At 42.0% G+C, this 20,177-nt stretch overlaps 1 protein-coding gene across 1 annotated transcript in view; it reads left to right on the top strand.

Moving 5' to 3' along the window:
- MGAM2 (maltase-glucoamylase 2 (putative)) overlaps positions 1-20,177 on the top strand; it is an 85,941-nt gene that overhangs the window by 41,700 nt on the left and 24,064 nt on the right. Inside the window, exons 23-37 of the mRNA XM_058724036.1 lie at positions 415-452; positions 2,597-2,764; positions 3,953-4,108; positions 5,249-5,470; positions 7,570-7,724; positions 9,206-9,374; positions 9,908-10,004; positions 10,449-10,561; positions 10,964-11,089; positions 12,630-12,758; positions 14,181-14,288; positions 16,030-16,092; positions 16,901-17,035; positions 18,594-18,678; positions 19,743-19,881. Of these exons, the coding sequence (XP_058580019.1) occupies positions 415-452; positions 2,597-2,764; positions 3,953-4,108; positions 5,249-5,470; positions 7,570-7,724; positions 9,206-9,374; positions 9,908-10,004; positions 10,449-10,561; positions 10,964-11,089; positions 12,630-12,758; positions 14,181-14,288; positions 16,030-16,092; positions 16,901-17,035; positions 18,594-18,678; positions 19,743-19,881 (1,903 nt within the window). The remainder of the gene's footprint in view (positions 1-414; positions 453-2,596; positions 2,765-3,952; positions 4,109-5,248; positions 5,471-7,569; positions 7,725-9,205; positions 9,375-9,907; positions 10,005-10,448; positions 10,562-10,963; positions 11,090-12,629; positions 12,759-14,180; positions 14,289-16,029; positions 16,093-16,900; positions 17,036-18,593; positions 18,679-19,742; positions 19,882-20,177) is intronic.

Genomic DNA, 20,177 nt, shown 5'->3' with positions numbered 1-20,177 from the left:
CTTATGTGTGGCCTGTGATTATATAAAAGCCGTGCCCTGCGTGCGATTAGCATTTCTTAATACTCATTGGCTATTTATCATTGCACTGTATATAGAGGATATAAAGATGGATGAGCTGTAGACATTGCCCCCGAGGAACTCCTGGTCCAGCAGGATAGATACAGTGTGCACGCGGATGACTATAAGTGGAGGTCACCATGTTTGAAATGCCAGCAAAATGGCACGACAAAGTACCATGGGAGCTCAGAGGGGGATGCAATTAGTGCTGGTAGAAGCGGTCCAAGAAACTTGGAGGCTTGAGAAAAATGGGCAGAACTTGGGGAAGCAGAGGTATTCCACATGAAGAGGAAAGCATGACCGCACAGCTCCTCTGCTTCCTATAATAACAGGTACCCTTCTGTCTTTCTCTTTTAGATGAAAAGTATATTCTGTATGATTTTTCTGTCGCCTCCGTAAGTACTGTTATTGAGGAGAACACAGTGTGCATCCTTTTCTGTGATTTCTTCTTGAGTTTTTGGTTTGCTGTGATGCTTGGCGATGTGGAACAGAGACAGGGCTTGTGACAATCCCAGAAAAAATTAGAGTTAAAATGATAGTTTTTAATCTATGTTAGATATATAAATAAGTTTATCAAATATCAGTATGACTTCAGTGAAGAACTTGGATTTTTCTGGAAAAAAAATTCTTACCTCTGAGTCTGATAGGATGAGTCCTAGCTTCGGGGATGTGTCCTTGGTGGGGTGCAAGCATGTGTGGGATGTGGGTAGGGGCATGGGGCCTGTTGGAGGTTCTTCCATAATGGTCCTCTTTTCCAGCCCCCAAAACTTGGGCACAGGTATTAAGTGGTGGTTTTGAGAGGTTGGAAGATACAGAAAGACACAGAACATTACTTGCCTCATCTCTCTCCCGAGGGGACCAAGAGGAAGAAAGGCAGTGATGGTAGCGGGTCATATGAGAATTCTAGTTGGATTCTCTTAGAAGTCTGTGCATGGGTAGGGATTTCTTTTTTCTTTTCTTTTCTTTTTAAGGGTTATTTATTTTTGAGAGACAGATCATGAGCAGGAGAGGGGCAGAAAGAGAGGAAGACACAGAATCCAAAGCAGGCTCCAGGCTCTGAGCTATCAGCAGAGAATCTGACCCAGGGCTTGAACCCATGACCCATGAGATCATGACCTGGGCTGAAGTTGGACGCTTAACTGACTGAGCCACCCAGATCCCCCTATGGATCATGCTTTTTGGTGTCCACTCTAAGGACTCTTTGTATCCCTAGATCTTGAATATTTTCTCCTGTATTTTTTCCCTAAAAATTTGAGTTTTACCTTTAAGTCTGTGAACTGCCTTGAGTTAATTTTTTAATGTTTATTTATTTTTGAGAGATAGAGACACACAGACAGAACGCAAGTGGGGGAGGGGCAGAGAGAGAGAGAGGGAGACACAGAGTCCAAAGGAGGCTCCAGGTTCTGAGCTGTCAGCACAGAGCCTGACGCGGGGCTTGAACTCACAAACTGTGAGATCGTGACCTGAGCCAAAGTTGGATGCTCAACAGACTGAGCGACCCAGGTGCCCCTGCTTTGAGTTGATTATTATCAAGATGTGAGGTTTAGGTACAGGTTCTCCTTGGGGCCTCTGGATGGCCCACTGCTCCAGCACCATTTGTTGAAAAGGCTCCCTTTTCTCCATTGCATTGTTTTTACACCTTTGCAAAAAATCATTTGTGGGTTGCCTAGTCTTTTTAAACATCAAAGTGTCCCCGTTTTTTTTCTTCAGTCTTTAGTCTCACCTTGGTTAGAGGTCAACTACATCACTTTGAACTGTGGCTCCCCGGGTAGGTGGTCTGCCTACCTTGGCCTCAGTCTTCTCATCTGAAGAATGGGGCTCACGGTGGCTTTAGCCTCATAGCTTCCTGTCGGAATTCAATGAGATGCTTAGTACCGTGCCTGGCACACAGTAAGGGTTCAGAAATTTCAGCTCTTATTATCATTAAAATAAAAAGAAAGAGTCATCTAGGCCCTCTTTGTGTGTATGTGTATGTCTTCACCTTTGTGTGCCCACAAGTCTCTATGCATAATCATGTCTTTTTGTCTGTTTTATGAGTACCCATAGTGTCACTTGGAAATTCTGTGATGTCCAGAATGTATTTCCTGAGTGATAGAATCGATAAATAATCAGTGAACCCAAACAAACATGAAATGTTACTGAAAGATTGAAGACTGTTAAGAGTCTGGGTTAACAAATTCCCTGGGGATGATCACCAGGCACCAGTTAGAACTCCAGAGATAGGGGAGCCTGGGTGGCTCAGTAGGATAAGCGTCCAACTCTTGGTTTCGGCTCAGGTCATGATCTCACGGTTCTTGAGTTCGAGCCCTGCTTGGGGCTCTGCGCTGACCGTGCAGAGCCTGATTGGGATTCTCTGTCTCTCTCTCTCTGCTCCTCCTGTGTGTTCTTTCTCTTTCAAAAATAAGTAAATAAACTTAAAAAAAAGAACTTCAGAGATAAAGGACATAGCTTAGATGTCAGAAAGAAAATTGTTGAGTGGTATTTGGTGATGTACCGGGTTTCTAAGTAGATGTGTGTTGTTTCTTTTTTTTTTTTCCAGAACCATCTACAGGCAAAGGTTATAAATAATAACTATACGGACCCCAACAACCTCACGTTTACAGATATCATAATCTTGGGAATGGACAAGCAACCTATGAATTTCACTGTTTCATTGAAGAATTCTTACAGGTCCATTTTAAATGTTACCTACAATGTTTCATCAAAGGTACGAGATTGTTCCCTCCTTTCAGGGCCCTTATCGAAAGCCCTGGCCTAAGGTTCTTACAGACTGCTCTCCCTTGCTCTTTTGACCTTCAGCAGTTACTGGCTCACTGCAAAATCTATGCCATCACAGGGAAGTTGCTGAAGGAGAATCATATGCATGCTCAATATGGACTCCTGAGCTTTCTTTGCATTATAATACTGTAGAAGGCAGAGAAGGCAGTTCTTCTCTGGGCAGATTTAAAACTAGACCTGCTGATCCCAGATGTGATGTGGTCAAAATATGATTCAATACTTTGGCCTAGCCCTGGAGAGTATTCACACATTTGTCCTCCCATTTGAGTTAAAGACTCTCTTTGCTTCAGACACAAAGATATAGGTGTAAAAGGTATAAAAGGTATAAAGGTATAAAAGACATGCTAATTTTATACCATCTTAGAAAATGAGAGTTAAATAAAATACAAGGGGTAATCCAGTTCTGCTCTTATTGAAGGAGTCCCTTACATGATAATCTCTGACAAAAGATTCCAATTGTTAGTTGAGTATTTCAAGCACCAGGAAATCCACTATTTCTTAGGGCAGCCCCCTTCCATTTTGACAATGCATATAGCTAACAGTACGAGCCTGGTTTCTTGAATGAGGCAGGATGGGGTTCCAGTCTTAGCTCCACTGTCCCCTAGCTGTGAGATCTTGGGCAAAGAAAGCATTAAGCCCCTCTACAGCTCATTTTTGATCTTGTAAGATGGAGGTAGCCGTGGTATTTGCAGCATAGCATCACCTTCTAGGATTGATAGAAATAATGCATACAAAGTGGTTGTCACGGTGCTTGGCCCATATAAATGCTCAGTGTAGTTTTAGTTTGTGTGATTACTGCCATCATTATTAAAATGTATGCACACCACACCCAGGGGGCAAAGTCTGAAAAAGACAGCCCTGCCTGTGATCTGTACAGCCCTTCCCATTCAGTATCCCACAGGACTCCACGAGGTGAGAAAGGTCAGGAATAAGCCAAGTCCATTTTCCTGACAGGGAGGTCAAAAGCCCCAGAGGGTAAAAGCTAATGTTCCAAATATCCCATGACAAAGTGGTGTTGGATGAACTGGTATTGAATGAAGATCATCAGGGAAGGACATTATCCAGGTGGCTCAACCTCACCTCTTTTGTCACCACAGCCTCCTTTCTCCTCCCTCAGGTGGTGAAGATTACTGATCTCAAGGGACTGGTACTTGGACAAGAATTCTCCATTAAATGGGAACTTCCAGTCAGTGACCTGGAGAAATTCAACTGCTACCCTGATGAGCCCCCCCTCACTCTGGAGCATTGCAGGAAGCGGGGCTGCCTCTGGGAGGTAGTGATCTGGAACACATCACCACAGTGAGCGGGAAGTTGTAAAAACTGCCCCACGAGTAATTAGACACCTAGAAAACACTTTCCGAATGATGATGGGTTGAACCGTAATCATCCTTCAGAAGGAAACTGACACTCTGTCAACCGTTGAATTATTTTGCCAATTCTGTGTGATAGGTGACCAGTGTTTTCCTCAGATATCCTGAATCCAAATATACTTATTGCCACTCTGGCTGTCTCTTTCCTCCAACCACAACATTAAAAACCCCACTTTTATTTTTAATACATCCATGATACATTGGGTATGCATTGTGTATGGAGTCTTTTAAGCGATTCTTTCCCATCTATGAGAGGGTCCATGCAGGAAGGTAAGACTGTTTCTCATCACTTGAAAAACAGAGAGAATGAAAGTCAGAGAAAATAAGTGATTACCCCAAGATCACAATGGGGGCCGTGAGGGCAGTGGGGGGCAGAACCCTGCCTGAGATTCCAGTCTCCAGATCAGGCTTTCTTCTGACACTTCCCTGTTCACCGAGGGGAGGAAGCCAATGGGCATGTATTTTTAAATGGATCTATTCATTTGCTGGTGCTGTCATAACAAAGTACTACACACTGGGTGACTTAGAACAACATAAATTTGTTATCTCAGACTCCAGGGAGCTAGAAATCTGAGATCAAGATGTCAGTAAATATGGGTCCTTCTGAGAGAAGAGAGGGAGACTCTGTCCTATGCCTCTCTCCCAGCTTCTGGTTGTTGTCTGGCACTCTCTGGTCTTCCTTGGTTTATAAAAAAACATCGCCCTGATTTCTGCCTTTATCCTTATATGGCATTCTCACTGGGGGCAGGTCTGTGTCCAAATGTCCCCTTTTAATAAGGACAGCAGTCATCTTGAATTAGGCCTATTCTAAAGATCTCATTTAACCTGATCATCTGCAAAGACCCTATTTCCAAATAAGGTCACTCTAACAGATACCAGGGTAGGACTTCATATCTTTGGTGGGGTGGGTGGGGGGGCATAACTCAGCCCATAATAATGGGCATGGTGTAAGAGACTCAGGCCGTGTGAACCAACTTCCTTGGTAATTAGGTCCTTGAAGTGTGGGTGTTAGAGGCTGATGGAGGATTTCTCCTCTTATTCAGGACACAACTGTTCCTGGTGTGCCTACCTGTTACTATGACACCATCCCTAGTTATGCTGCCAGTAACATTCAGTACCTGCCTACGGGCATCACCACAGACCTCACCCACCTGATGACCCCTGAATCAACTCGAGCAGCCACTGCTGCTGGTTCTCTTTCTGCAACGATCAGCTTCCTCCGCCTGAGTGTCATCTACCACACAGAAAACATGCTGCAGTTCAAGGTAATTTTCAAGGCGTTGCAGGTTCTGATCCTCAACATGGAATTCTTACAGCTCCATATGGATGAAAGTCACTGAAACATCTTCGTGTCCAAATCCCTCATTTTACGGACAAAGGCACGGCAGCCCAGGGAAGTAAATGTCAGAGAGCTAGGAGGATGGTGGACCCAGGACATAACCTTGGATCCACCAGGGTTGTGAATTTCCTGCACCTCTGAGTGCTCAGGCATAAGCATCCTCAAAGGACCATTACTCAGCCCTGTGAAAAACGTGTCTGCTCCATGGGAAATTCACATAGTGGCATTAACCCACTTCTACCTTTAGAGTTATTTTTCTAGCAGTGGTTCTTAAACTTCAGAGAGCACCAGAATGACCTACAGGTCTTGTTGAAGCTCAGATTGCTGGGCCCTGCCCCCGGAGTTTCCAGCCTGAGAGGCTGCCTCTCTAACACGTTTCCGGGTGATGCTGATGCTGCGGGTTAAGGGGCCACACTTTTGAGGCCCACAGCTCTGGTCTGATGGAAGTACAGTGTGAACCACATAGACTTCCTGATAGCCACATTCCTAAAATATATTTGAAAAAATATCAAATGAAATTCATTTTAATAGCATTTTGTTGAACCAATATGCTGAAATGTTATCTTACCGTGTAGTCTAAATACAATTCTTGAGATATTTTAGGATCTTTTCATCATACTAACTCTTTAAATTTTGGTGTGTATTTTGTACTTATAGTGAGTCTCAGTTCAGATTAGCATATTTCAAGTACATAATGGCCACAAGTATCTTGTGGATCTGCTGCTTGGTGGGTTAATGAACAAAAGTGGGTTTGCTGCTTGGTGGGTTATAGACAGACTATGTCAGGTGGAGTTGCCTCACTAGGGTCATCTTTATGTGTACAAATAGGGAGACCCCAGGGAAGGATTTCCAAAGTCAGGGACTCCCAAACAGAGGTAAGTAGGCTCCTTTCGTTAGGGCTTGGGATGAATATTCAGAGGGGGGTTTTAACATTATAATGAAGCTAAGGTAACTGTCCCCACTGTCTTTTTTTTTTTAAATGCAGGTGTTAGGGTTTTTTTTTACATTTTTGTTACATTGATTTATTAAGTGCATTTACAGACATTATTTTATTTATTTATTTATTTATTATTAATTAATTAATTTATTTATTTTAATATGAAATTTATTGTCAAATTTGTTTCCATACAACACCCAGTGCTCATCCCAACAGGTGCCCTCCTCAATACCCATCACCCACCCTCCACTTTCTGATTCATCTGCACAGACCTCTCCTCAAATGTCCCTTTTCCTGTTCCAGCAATCCATTAGTTAATTTCTAAAAGATGAAATTGACAGTTAGGCAGAAGCTTCTAGGGGTTTCCTGAGTTCAGTGAGTCAATCCTGAATTCAGGGAGTCACAGGGTCTCGCTGGTGACAATACCGCCTTAGACAGCTCTTCTCTAGAAATTATTTTTCACACTGTAATATTGCATGAATCACCCTGGGGTCTTGTGGAAATGAAGATTCAGATTCAAAAGGGGAATGGGAGGGAGGCCTGAGATTCTGCATTCCTAACAAGACTGCAGGTTATACTGCTGCTTTGGGTCTGAGAAACACAATTTTGAGAAACAAGGCTATAGACAAAACTTGTCTTAAGTGTCTGAAGTTCAACCATTAAGATTTGAGTCCACATTAGAGAAAACTCAGTTCTCTATTTCTAAAATATACTCACATGCCCAAATGTCATCTCACACCCTTTACATGCACGTTCATATTCACATTCTCATACACACACACATGCACGCACACACACACACACACACATATTCTATCCATGAAATTCTATACCCATAATTCACAAACTATTTAGAGAAAGTGCCCTCCCTGCCTTTGAATAGGTATTTCTAGGAGCATTTTGAGTTCAGGATCCATATCGGGCACTGTAGGTGGGGAGGCTTCACATCTATTTGCTTTGGGATATTTGATGCCTCCCCCATGTGATTCAAACTGGCCAGAAAACATGGGAAATGAATTATATGAGCTGGCATGAGGGATTTTAGGTCTAAGATTATTCCATCAGAAAGTTTCTTTCTCTCTTGTCAGATCTTTGATGCCACTAACAAAAGGTACGAGGTCCCAGTGCCTCTGAACATGCCTCCCTCTCCTGTTGGCTCCCCTGAAAACCGTCTGTATGATGTCAGGATTCAGAACAATCCTTTTGGGATCCAGATTCGACGAAAAAGCTCCAACACTGTGATGTAAGCACAATTTACTTAGTTTTATCAAAGTGGTTCTAGATCTAATTATGGTGGTTCTAATTAATGCAGGTGAAATATTAATCTTAGAGATAATGTAAATGTGTGTGTGTGTGTTTGTGTGTGTGTGTGTGTGTGTGTGTGTTAAACAGGGAATTGGTCTATTACTCCATTTTCTATTAGGCACTAACTCAAAAAGAAAAATGGACCAGAGGTTTAAAATAGGTGTTGCCTGATTTCAGAAAAAGAAAAATGCATGTTCTACTCATTGTTTGTGTTAAGGAGAAAAGAAAGCTGTATTTAATAAGCACAACAGGGGCATTTGGGTGACTCAGTCAATTGAGCATCTGACTCTCGATTTTGGCTTAGGTCATGATCTCAGGGTCATGGGATCAAGCCCCATGTCGGGCTCCATGCTCAGCGTGGACTCTCTCTCTCTCTCTCTCTCTCTCTCTCTCTGTCTCCCTCTGCCCTTCTCCCCTGCTCACCCACTCTCTCTCTCTAAAAAAGAAAAAAATGCATGACAGATAACCTAGGACAGAAGTCAACTCTATATACCCTCATTTCAAAATAACAGAAGACTCAATGAGAGAGGGAAAAGTTTACTAAGGAAAGACACACCACTTCTTACAATTTTCTCTTCTACCAGTGCTGTAGACTTAAAGCATTTTTACAATGTTAAACATGAAAAGAGTTCTCATCTGTCATCCCTTGTCTTGCTGCTTAATGGAATGGAATGAAGGTCTGGATTTTGCCTGGGACCAAAGTTCCCCATCCTAGTAAATATCATCACCTGTGTATGCACATGTGGACAGCCTTTGCTCTTTGACTGTGTGCCTAACTTTTGTCAGTTGGCTTCTTTGTTAAGAAGTCCTTTGGCCAGTCCAGAAAAGTTTTTCTCTTTCTTTTCTTTTTCTTCTTTTTTAAAATATTTATTTATTTTTGAGAGAGAGAGAGAAAGAAACAGGGTGTGAGCAGGGGAGGAACAGAGAGAGAGGGAGACACAGAATCCAAAGCAGGCTCCAGGCTCTGAACTGTCAGCACAGAGCCCGACGCAGGGCTTGAACCCACAAACTGATATCATGACCTGAACCGAAGTCGGACACTTAACCGACTGAGCCATCCAGGTGCCCCCAGAAAAGTTTTTCTAAGAGCTCCACACTTTTCTGTTGGTAAGTCTGCTTAGACCTTGTTCATTTATTCATACATGTATTCAAACTAATACTCTGGACAATGACAACTAAAGAGATGAACGAGACATAGTCCTTGCCTTAAAGGAGCTCATGATCCAGAAAAGGAGTTCTCAGCCTTGCAAATCACAGATAAAAAATGCAAACATGGAACCTTGGTAGTGAGTACTTGGACCAGGATCCACACATGCCTTCATTCGGGAGGCTTCTGAATCAGCTAGAATTTCTGAACACGTCCTGTGTTTGCTCTGGGCTGTCATCAGTGTGGTGTTAAGGTATGCCTTTCTGTTGCAGTTGGGACTCTCAGCTCCCCGGCTTTACTTTCAACGACACGTTCCTCTCCATTTCGACTCGCCTCCCCTCTCAGTACCTCTACGGCTTTGGGGAGACTGAGCACACAGCTTTCAGGAGAAATATGAGCTGGAACATGTGGGGAATGTTCGCTCGTGATGAGCCACCTGCGGTAAGCACGGAAGAATAAGATGATCAATCCGTTTCTCTTGGTACATTTTAATCCAATAGCGCCCTAAGAATCAGCCTCACCTTATACTGATCAATTCTGTGCTCAGGTGAACTAGGCCACATGTTATGCTCTTCTGTCCCTAAAAGACACCCATATTCTTTTCCCACAGACTATGGATTTTACTTCATAAACTTTTATTTAGTGTGTTCTATGTGTCAGGTACAAAGAGACACTGTCTGTTCCCCAGAGGCTTATAGCCTAGAGAGACAGATGCAGAAATAATGGTAACCCAGTGTAATCAGTGCTTATAACAGAATTATGTAATAATAAACAAGGAGGGAATGGAGGAGGAGGGCACCTAGTTTTTTACTTGGGGCGGAAAGGAGGGTTAAGGAAAGCCTTATAAAGGACATGACGTGGTGCTCAGTCTTCAATATTGAGTAGAGGTTTGCTGTTTGGATTATGATGTAGAAACAATCCTTTGGATTTTTCTCTCTTTGATTGCTGCCTACTCTCCGCCATGACTCTCCCAGTACAAGAAGAATTCCTATGGCGTCCACCCCTACTACATGGCACTGGAGCAGGATGGCAGTGCCCATGGGGTGCTCCTGCTAAACAGCAACGCCATGGGTAAGACAGAGGCGCGTTTCCCATGTACCACCATAAACAGCAGTGGCCATTTTCCTGGGATCTGGAATACCAGTAGAAATAGGGAAATTCAAGGGTAGGGAAATGGGACAGATAAACTGACCATTCATTCATTCATTCATTCATGACTTATGAAGAGCTCTGGGCCAGGTATTAGGGGTCACATTTTGACCAAATTGCCTGACCTTATTTTACTGTGACAGTTTAACTTCCTTTCACAGAGTGATACAAGATGTTGAGATTAAGGTTATGTTTGGGGTATCTGCAAACCCATCTCTAATTCCACTTTGTGAGAGAAGGCTTTCCAGAGGAGGAGGGACTTAAAACAAGAGGGAGAGTGAAAAGAGCACATTTTAGGGCACATTCCCTGTCTGGGTGACGTATACCTCCAAGGACTCCCCGTCTTCTTTGTTTTGTTTTTAACAGATGTATCATTCCAGCCCACTCCTGCCCTGACATACCGCACCACAGGAGGGATTTTGGACTTTTATATGGTTTTGGGGCCAACCCCCGAGCTTGTAACTCAACAGTACACTGAGGTTGGAAGTCATTCTATCCATTAATGAGTCATCAATTGTCTATTGGGTATTACCATATTCTTAGCACTGAGATAGGCTGATTTTTGCTATTATGGTCCTTGGGTATTCCTATTACACTACTGCTATCTTCCCCCAAAGTCAGGTTTTAGTGTTGGGGGTATATAGGCATTCAGATACCCCACGTGTCTCTTAATTATTTGCTGAGTACTCTAAGAATCTCTAAGCAGTAATAATTCCACATGCCAGTGATCATTCCATATTTATTTGACTTTCTTATTTTTCTTGAGGGAGGCCTCTTAGATGGGACAGTGCTCAGTAGAAGTGCTCAAGTTGTATCAAGTATAAGGCTTTTCTTCTCTTTCCCAAAAAGTCTTCTGGACCCATTTTTCTTCTTTATTCTAGTTGATTGGTCGGCCAGCAATGACTCCATACTGGGCCTTGGGATTCCAGCTAAGTCGCTATGGATACGAGAATGATAAGGAGATCTCCCAATTGTATGAGGCAATGATGGCGGCCCAGATTCCCTATGTATGGATCACCCACTCAGCCTGTGGTCTAATTAGTTATGGGGAATTGTGCCTAATTATGGATTGAAAACATCTTCAGAGAAATTACTGTTGACTCTTTCAGTGTAAGGAAACTGTAGCTGTGGACCTAGTCTTATATGAAATACATTGCTTTTTAAATGTATTTCATGCCACCCTTTTAAATCAAGCATTCAGAATTGGATGCATTAATCCTTCAGCAAGTTAGCCCTGTGATTGGAGGGTATAGTTACTCACTGTCTTTTGCCAGGAATATCCTCCAGTAGTCATGGCTGGTCTTAAACCAGAACTTTGGGGACTTCTAAGTGAGTATCATGTCAAGAGTAGTATGACATTTCTAGATTATACTGTGATTGTTCTTGGAGAGGATGGATATAAAGTCCCAATATGAAAGAAAGCAGTTAAAACAAGTCTTCGTCTTCTCTAAAGCACGTATATGCATATCGTATAAAGACAACCTAGTCTCCTTCATAAGCCCCCAAAAGGGCAGTCCATTGCTGTCAGCATGCAGAATTCCAAAGACAGCATGCCCTTTCTCCTCCATAATCATCAGTTTCTCATCACTCATGCTCTTTTTCTGCTTTCAGTCCACCTCTTGAGAGTTTAGAGGACAATCAATGACTGGAGGATGAAAATAAAATCAAGTGTTATGATGTTCTCATCTAAGATAATTTGAAACATTCATCCAGCCTTAAGTGTTTTCTTTTTATATACTACTCTTCCATAAATTTATTAAATGTAAATCACAAAGGGGAGGAAAATTAAAAGATGAAAAAAGTCCAGAGATCTACCTCACCAAGGTGATCAGTGTTAATAATATATATGTCAATTCATTGTTTTCCAAGCTTTGGCTTATGCACAAGTCTCTGCTCCCTCAAACAAGTTTTACTTAGGGTCTTAAGGGTGATTTTTCATCTTCATACAAAAAGAAACATCTCTTTTTTTCAACTAGGTATTAACCGCTTTAGCCATCATCCCACAATCCTGGATTGACTAACTTTCATGTACAGAAGCCAGGTTTGGTAGTGTATAGAGAAAAAGGAAGATAAGGTTCTCATCTCAAGGACCATCTAGTCAAACAGGATGGCAGAAATATACACATTCGAGGAAGCTATACAATAATGTAATTCTAAATGTGAATAAATTCAATCAGGTTTACCAGAGGGTGAGAAATAGATACAGTTTTTTCTGTTTCTCAGAGAAGCCCTGCTTTCTACCCTTGAACATTCATCTAGCACTTGGTTTGATAGGCTCACTGAGTTTGAAGTTTGAAAAGTGGTAAAAACATGAATGGAGAGAAGGAAAGGAGAGGAAATTCCAGCTGGGGGAACAGGAGAAAGATGGGGACAGGTGATCTGTAGGTAGGAATCAGAAAGCAATCTCAATCAGCAGAATTGAAAAGTCAGTGTAGGGGAGTATGGGATAAAGTAGGAGGGGCCCAAGCTGGGGTTGGCAGGATGGTTTGTGTGCCCTGAGGCATACCGCCACAGGACCCCCAGTGTCTTGCTTGCTCCTTCCTGTAGGATGTCCAGCATGTAGACATCGATTACATGGACCGGAAGCTGGACTTCACTCTCAGCCCCAGCTTCCAAAACCTCGGTCTCTTGATTGACCAAATGAAGAAAAATGGCATGAGATTCGTTCTCATTCTGGTAGGTATTTAGACGACTAGAGCCCATTTTCTGTTTCTGTGCTCATGAGTTTAAAATAGAACCATTGAGGGAAACTAGATAAAGAGTAATGCAAGACCTCCCTGCACATTTTTTGCAACTTTCTGTGAAACTCTCATTATATTTTTTAAAGTTTTAAAAAGCAAGGGCACCTGGGTGGCTCAGCCGGTTAAGTGTCCGATTCTGGGTTTCAGCTCAGGTCATGATCTCACGCTTCATGTGTTGGAGCCCCGCATGAGGCTCTGCACTGACAGTGAGGAGCCTGCTGGGGCTTCTCTCTCTCTCCCTCTTTCTCTCTGCCCCTCCCCACCTCCCTCTCTTTCTCTCTCAAAATAAACAAATAAACTTAAAATAAAATAAAGTTTTAAAAAGCAGATAAACAAAGGACAAAACAAATGAAGAATGGCTTTCAAAAGGTGATGTTTTGCAATATTTATTTTTCATAACTGAGTGCCACTGGGATGTAATTTATTATGATGATTCTCTTGGTAGAGTTAGAACTGTGGATTGATACAATGAATATAGCAACAATACCCCGAAATCCTGTTTCAGGCTGTGCCTCAGAGGGAACAGCTATATCCTAGTCTTATCCTTACCTTAGGAGGTTCAAAAACCCCTCCAGTTGTATCATTACCCAGCAGTGGTGAGGCTCAGGGGACTTATTTCTTCTTAATGAACCTCACAAATAACTGAGCTAAGATCCAGAACATAAATTTATTATTTTGCGTTGGAAGCTGTTTCTTGATAAATACAGAAGTAGTTATCTGCAAATGATCCTCCCTTCTGGCATCCAAAAAATAGAGGATTATTTGCTGACTTTTATTCATTCTCTCATTCATTCAAGTATGAATTAAATACTGGTCTTTGAAAATCACTTCTACAAAGTATGTGTGTGTGTGTGTGTGTGTGTGTATGTGTGTGCATAATCTAAATTAATGACGATATCCTTTTTCTTACAGGGCTTTTATTCTATTGAACAGAGATGGCCAATAAATAAACAATAAAGAAAAATAATTTCAAAAAGTGATAATTTATATGACAATTGTGAAATAGGGTACTATAGAGTAAGTGAGGCAGGTATGGGATGAGGTGAACAGAGAAGCCACTTTTGATACACAGGTTGGGCCATGGAGACATGACATGACATGACATGACATAAGAAAGGAGCTTCATGGTCTGAAAGAATATTGATATTATACTGTAGAAGCACAATAAATTGGCTTTCTTCACATGAGGGTAATGTCTTATTAACCTGGTTTGTCTCCAGGAATGTTTTCAGATAGCATACTTTGTTCCTCAGTAATTTTGTAGACATAAGGCGAATTATCTATGGGTATCTTGGTTTTGTTTGTTGTCTTGGAGATGTGTGCCTCATGCTTGCTGTTTTAAACCCTTTCACTGCAGGACCCAGCCATTTCTGGCAACGAGACCCATTATCCCACATTCAAGAGAGGGCAGGAAAACAACGTATTCATCAAATGGCCTGATAACAATGAAATCGTCTGGGGAAAGGTAAGCCTTGGGAGAAGATGCCCATAATTAATTGGCACCAGAATGTCTTGATTGAAAGAGGCCATCAATAAGTCTTGGAAGTATATATTGGGTAATAGATAAATTATGAATGCATAGACGTTTGCCTGTTGCTGATTAATAAGACCAAGGTTACAGGTCTAATTGTCTAAAATATCAGTGAGCTTTGTTTTATTGTCTGGAAATATTCTAGTGCTCCACTCCTTATATATTCCAGCTGGTCATGTAACAAACCTAAAGAATTGCTCTGAGAATGGCTCTGAAATCTGTGTCTGGTAGTAACCCACACTCAAAACTTGCATTCGTCTTTAACCTATGCTCCTTAACACCCTCCATATCTAAATAAACCATTAAGTCCTATGGATTTTCCTCTTCCTCTTGTCTTCCTTAGTTCCTTTTTGTGACTCAATCCTCATCTGTTTGATTTATAGCAACAGGATTTTAGATGAACTTCCTGACCCTGGCTGACAGTGGCTCTCAGCCAGGATTCAGACTCTGCTCTGTAACTGTACTGTGCTACTTCCTGTTGTGTTAGGTCCAGGCCATGTTTACTGCGTCTTTGGATGTTGCCTTCTCAGCTTACCTAGATTATATCTGCACTTCAAGACCAATTCAAATTGCCCTCCTATGAAGCATTCAGTGACCAGTTTTGCTCTCCCTATTTCTTCCCTTTTCTATATTGTTTTTCTCAGAGAGTATAGCATGTAACACAGCATGCCTGTTTTATCTGTGGACTCTTAGAAAACAAGGACTATTTCTTACTTAAGTCTCAGTAGATACAGATTGTAGTAGAGTGCCTGTCACATAGTAAGTGCTCAGTAAGTGTCTGATGAATGAATGAATGAATCACTTATATAGTTAATGTCCTTCTAGTTAAAGATACAAGTGGTTAAAACTATGGATTTTTTAATGCTATGTATATTAGAGGTCCCCAATAAGTTACGATGCTGCTTAAGATTCCTGAGGCTAAGTTTATGGGTTGTGAATGGAAATCAACCCTATTTCTTTAGAGTCATGCTTTAAATTTGTTATTTATAAAGATAATTTTGTTATATGTCTATTACAGACAGCAAAGCAATCATTTGAAAGGTGATTGTTCAACAGATATATGTTTTATGAATATACTTTATTGTCAGATTGGCTTACATACAACACCCAGTGCTCATCCCAACAAGTGCCCTCCTCAATGCCCATCACCCATTTTCCCCTACCCCCCACCCCCATCCACCCTCAGTTTGTTCTCTGTATTTAAGAGTCTCTTGTGGTTTGCCCCCTCCCTCTCTGTTTGTAACTATTTTTTCCCCTTCCCTTCCCCCATGGCCTTCTGTTAAGTTTCTCAAGATCCACATGTGAGTGAAAACATATGATATCTGTCCTTCTCTGACTGACTTATTTCAGCATAATACCTTCTAGTTTCATCCATGTTGCTGCAAATGGCATGATTTCATTCTTTCTCATTGCCAAGTAGTATTCCATTTAAAGCAGATTTAGTTTATTTTCTTTTTGAACTTAATGAGTTTGAAGACTTATGGAATGAGTCAAGGGACCCCAGCCTATTTCCCCTCAACAGAATTCCATATATTCAGATCTTACAATTTAATTAATGACAAAGATCTCCAAGAATTATATGGAGAAGCATGTCAATAGAGTCTAACACATGAATCATCTCATGGTCCATATGCAATGCCTTGTGCAGGTTTTAATTTTTTTTCTTTTTCTCTAGGTTTGGCCAGACTTGCCCAATGTGAATGTGGATGCCACCCTTGACCATGAAACTCAGGTTAAGGTATAGTTACATGCAGATTTTAGTTCACATTGCCTAAACATCTGGATCCTTCTGAGTTTTATTCCAGTGCTTGGTTAAGGCATCTCCTTGAGTATGGTTGTCATCTGGCAATTTATTGGTAGAAGGAGATCCTCAAACAGAAAACACAATAAACAACTTATCTGGAAATATGTAGAAGGAAATCAAATGAAATATCTTCACGTGTGTGCCTGTAACGGGTTGCATTTTGTTTAAATCCAATGTTGTCTGAAAAACAATGAACGAAAGTCCAGAATATTTTCACCGGGGAGGTTATGAATGCACTGGCTTTTTAATGAATTGTCTACATCTGAAAAAAATGTGCCTGCCAGTTTGAAGGAGTAGTGGTTTTGATCTCAGTAGTTGCTGCCATATCAGCCTGGGCATCTAGCATCCCCTTCACTCTGCAGCTCACTTTTCCCTGGATGACTGGTCTCCTTTATTTGGCCAGTGTAGGAAAAACATTTGTGTTTCCAAAGTCCGATCATTTATACACAGTCATTTAATTTTCCAACTCATATGATTAAAGGCCCAGTCATAAAAGCAAATCTCACATTTAAAGGGGATTTAAGACTATGTAACCTCCTTCTAGAAGAATGAAAAATGCAATCAGCCTTCTCTGATCTTTTTGTGCTCACAGTAAACTCTGTAGCAGTAACAGCAGAGCTGAGGTTAGGTCAGACCCTGAGTGGGGCATTGTCTTGCACAAGTACCTGCTCATCGCCCCTTCCTTGTCCCCAGACTCCCCTTCCCAGACAGGTGAACACCCAACCATGTGTTACTCTTACAGCTGTACAGAGCCTACGTTGCTTTTCCTGACTTCTTACGTGATAGCACAGCTGCATGGTGGAAGATGGAAATACAGGAGCTCTATGTGAACCCTCAAGAGCCAAAGAAGAGCTTGAAGTTTGATGGATTGTGGATTGTAAGTACCCCTTAGTGGTTTTTCTTTGGAAATGCTGTCAGTCAAACCATGGAGAGGCAATTTCAAGACTAGCAAAGCAGGGAGCTAAGGGTGGAATAATGAGAGGAACACTGTTGCAGAATTGAGGTGCTGGACCCCCAGAGGCAAAGAGATGATTGTGGGTCTTCCCAGAAACATGCTGCAGAAGCTGGAGCCCATAAAAGAAATGTCCCACTACTGGAGATGCTGCCAGAGAAAGAGGGAGAGGGATAAATACCCCAGCTTCTCTTATCTCCCACCCTCCAGTTGCTGGCCAGTGCCTCCCATTGGCCAAACTACCCAGAAGCTAATGCTAGGGGAGCCCGAGTGTGTGATACAGGGCAGAAATGGGGCCAACAAGGCATGAATCCAAGAGAAAATAGATGCTCACCGTAGTGCTGGTGCAGGATCATCTTTAAAGGCCTGCTGACATGTTTGTTACACATGTCAGTTGGGCTTAAGAGTAGGGCTTCCTGAAATGTCTCTGGGACATATGGCTATTTGTGTTTTTCTAGGGGTGGGAGGCATATCAGTGTTTCAGTTTCCTTTACCACTGTCCAATGGCCTGAAATCCTGAGCATATTCTAGGCCAGCTGTCAAGAGCTTCACAGGTCTTGGCTAGGCTGAAAGTAGCTTGTTACTCATCCAGAGACAAACATATAAGCCCACTGGCAGCCCTGAGGTTTCTCTGGCCACTACCCTCAGGATAGACAGACACAGAGCAGACACATGAAAGATCAGCCCAAACAGGCAAAGCAAATAGTATAGAGATGTGGGTAGCTCTGAGGAACAGGGAGACTGATTACTTGGGGTATTTGTTTTGCTGGAGGGAAGACATGGGTGGAAAACTCAAAATAGTGAATAGGTCCCCAAATACTTGCCTTTGCCCTTAGTATGGCCTGTTTAAGGTAGTTCACTTTACAAAACGTTAGCCTTTCTGCTAACAAAGTAGGCAGTGAACATTCACTTCGGGAATCACTACTTCTTGCAATTAAGTGATAAATCGCCCCAAGTATGATTTGATTTCCAGCTTTGTTTCTGAGTTACCCACAACTCCTCAGGATTGCATCTACTGCAGAAAGCGAGACAGTCCTCCTTGTGCTTGGTCTCTGCTGGTGTCAGAATTAGTCCAAGCTAGTGGACTAAGAAAGAGGAGGGGAAGATAATGGCAACTATTGGCCACAGACAAAAAGTGAGTGATTCACACATAGGAAAACAAAGTTGGGCTTTTTGTGTGGGGAAATGGATCAAGAAATCTATCTTAGGTCATGGATCCAGTATATTCTCCATATTCTTGCCACTATGAAATAATCCTCACAAGGTTAAAAATGTCAGGTAAACTAGGAGTTTGGCAGTCTATTGACACCAATATGGATTCTTAGAGTCCTTTTGCGTCAATGTCTTAGAGTAAATAGAGTCCATGAAGTGACTAGCTGAGGGCTTAATTAAGATGTGTTCATCTCCATTAGGTCGGTGTCCTCCAGAGTAAAGACCACACTGCCTCTGACATCACACAATCTTTCTTGTTAACTCATTGCAGGACATGAATGAGCCATCAAACTTTGTGGATGGATCTGTCAGGGGCTGCAGCGATAAAAGTCTTAACAAGCCACCCTATATGCCACGTATGTAAACTGATTACTTCATTGAATTACTTCCCAACTCAAAAACTCTGAAAGTTTGCCTCTTATTGTCAAAGTGAAGCTTAATTTTAGAGAAAGATAACACTTGTACACATGACATAAAACCCCAAGTAGAATAACCTTGAACAAGTGTAAATTACTAATCAAGCGTAGAAATAATGACATGATGTATTATAAAAGAAACCAAGCAATACGTGATTACATTGATAACTATGAGCTGATTGTTCAAACTTGAACCCGCTGCAAACACACACACACGCGCGCGTGCACACACACACACACACAGATACCACAGTCTTTTCATTAGAGGGTGAAAATCTAGGCTCTGCACTCTTTCTGCCCATGTCCACAGATACTTCATGAAGGACATACCCTAGTAGTCCTGTGGTACAAACAGAAACAGAACATCATAGGACCTGACCCCCAAGGTATCTCAGAACATTGAACCCTCTCACCTTTCAAAAACCCAGGGGAAGGAAGCCACTCACCCTCTTGCCAGTAGTTTGTGAGACAAAATTTGTAGTCTAAGTTTCTTGAGGTCTGGGTCACTGGTCACTCACCAACTCCTGCCTCCCTTTCTCTCCTCCCTCCCTCCTTCCCTTCCTTCCTTTCTTTCTTCCCTCCTTCCTTTTTCTCCTTCCTCCCTTACTATTTGCCTATTAGACAAGTACTAACAAATCAGAAAATGCAGAGATCTTAAGATGGTTGCTTGAAAAGATCCATTCCCTTGAGAATGTTACCATCTAGTGGAAGAAACAATCATAACAACAGAAGAGTTGATTGTGCTGATAAGTGTGCGATTGACAGCACTCTATAAGTATCAGAGGAAAATGAAGCGTGGCTTTCCTAACTCTACACCCTGTCCTTACCCTTCATTAATTGTAATGTTACAGGATGTTTTTTTTATAGACAAAATAATTCTTGAAATTGGAACTGTCACTGGTAACAAAGTCGTTGATTGAAATGGAGAAATACCGAGACAATGGGCATTTCTAGTGAACGTACAAAGCAAGATGTTTGGACAGTAACTTGGCATTTCTGTTCAGATTTGGAGTCCAGGGACATGGGCCTTAGCAGCAAGACCCTGTGCATGGAGAGTCAGCAGATCCTGCCAGACGGCTCACGGGTGCGACACTATGACGTGCACAGCCTGTACGGATGGGCCCAGACCAGACCCACCTACGAGTGAGTGTGTTCCTAGAGCAGCTGGCTCAGTAGGAAGAGCATGAGACTCTTGGGATCATAAATTCAGGCCCCACACTGGGTATAGAGATGACTTAAACTCAAAAAAAAAAAAGAAAGAAAGAAAAGAAAAGAAAAGAAAAGCCTACCTCAAGTTTCGCCAAACTGAAAGCAACGTTAAGGCCTTCTTGGTCACCTTAGATGCCTTGACTCTATGTCTTTTACCCTTTGCCAAGGGGATAAATCTGAGAAGCCACACCTTCAAACTTGGGGAGGTTTCTTAAGACAGCATTACCTTT

The sequence above is a fragment of the Neofelis nebulosa genome, chromosome 4 (genome assembly GCF_028018385.1).
Source record: "Neofelis nebulosa isolate mNeoNeb1 chromosome 4, mNeoNeb1.pri, whole genome shotgun sequence".
NCBI lineage: Eukaryota > Metazoa > Chordata > Mammalia > Carnivora > Felidae > Neofelis > Neofelis nebulosa.
The sequence above is the reverse complement of the archived record's forward strand: the minus strand, read 5'-3'. Positions and strand labels throughout refer to the sequence as shown.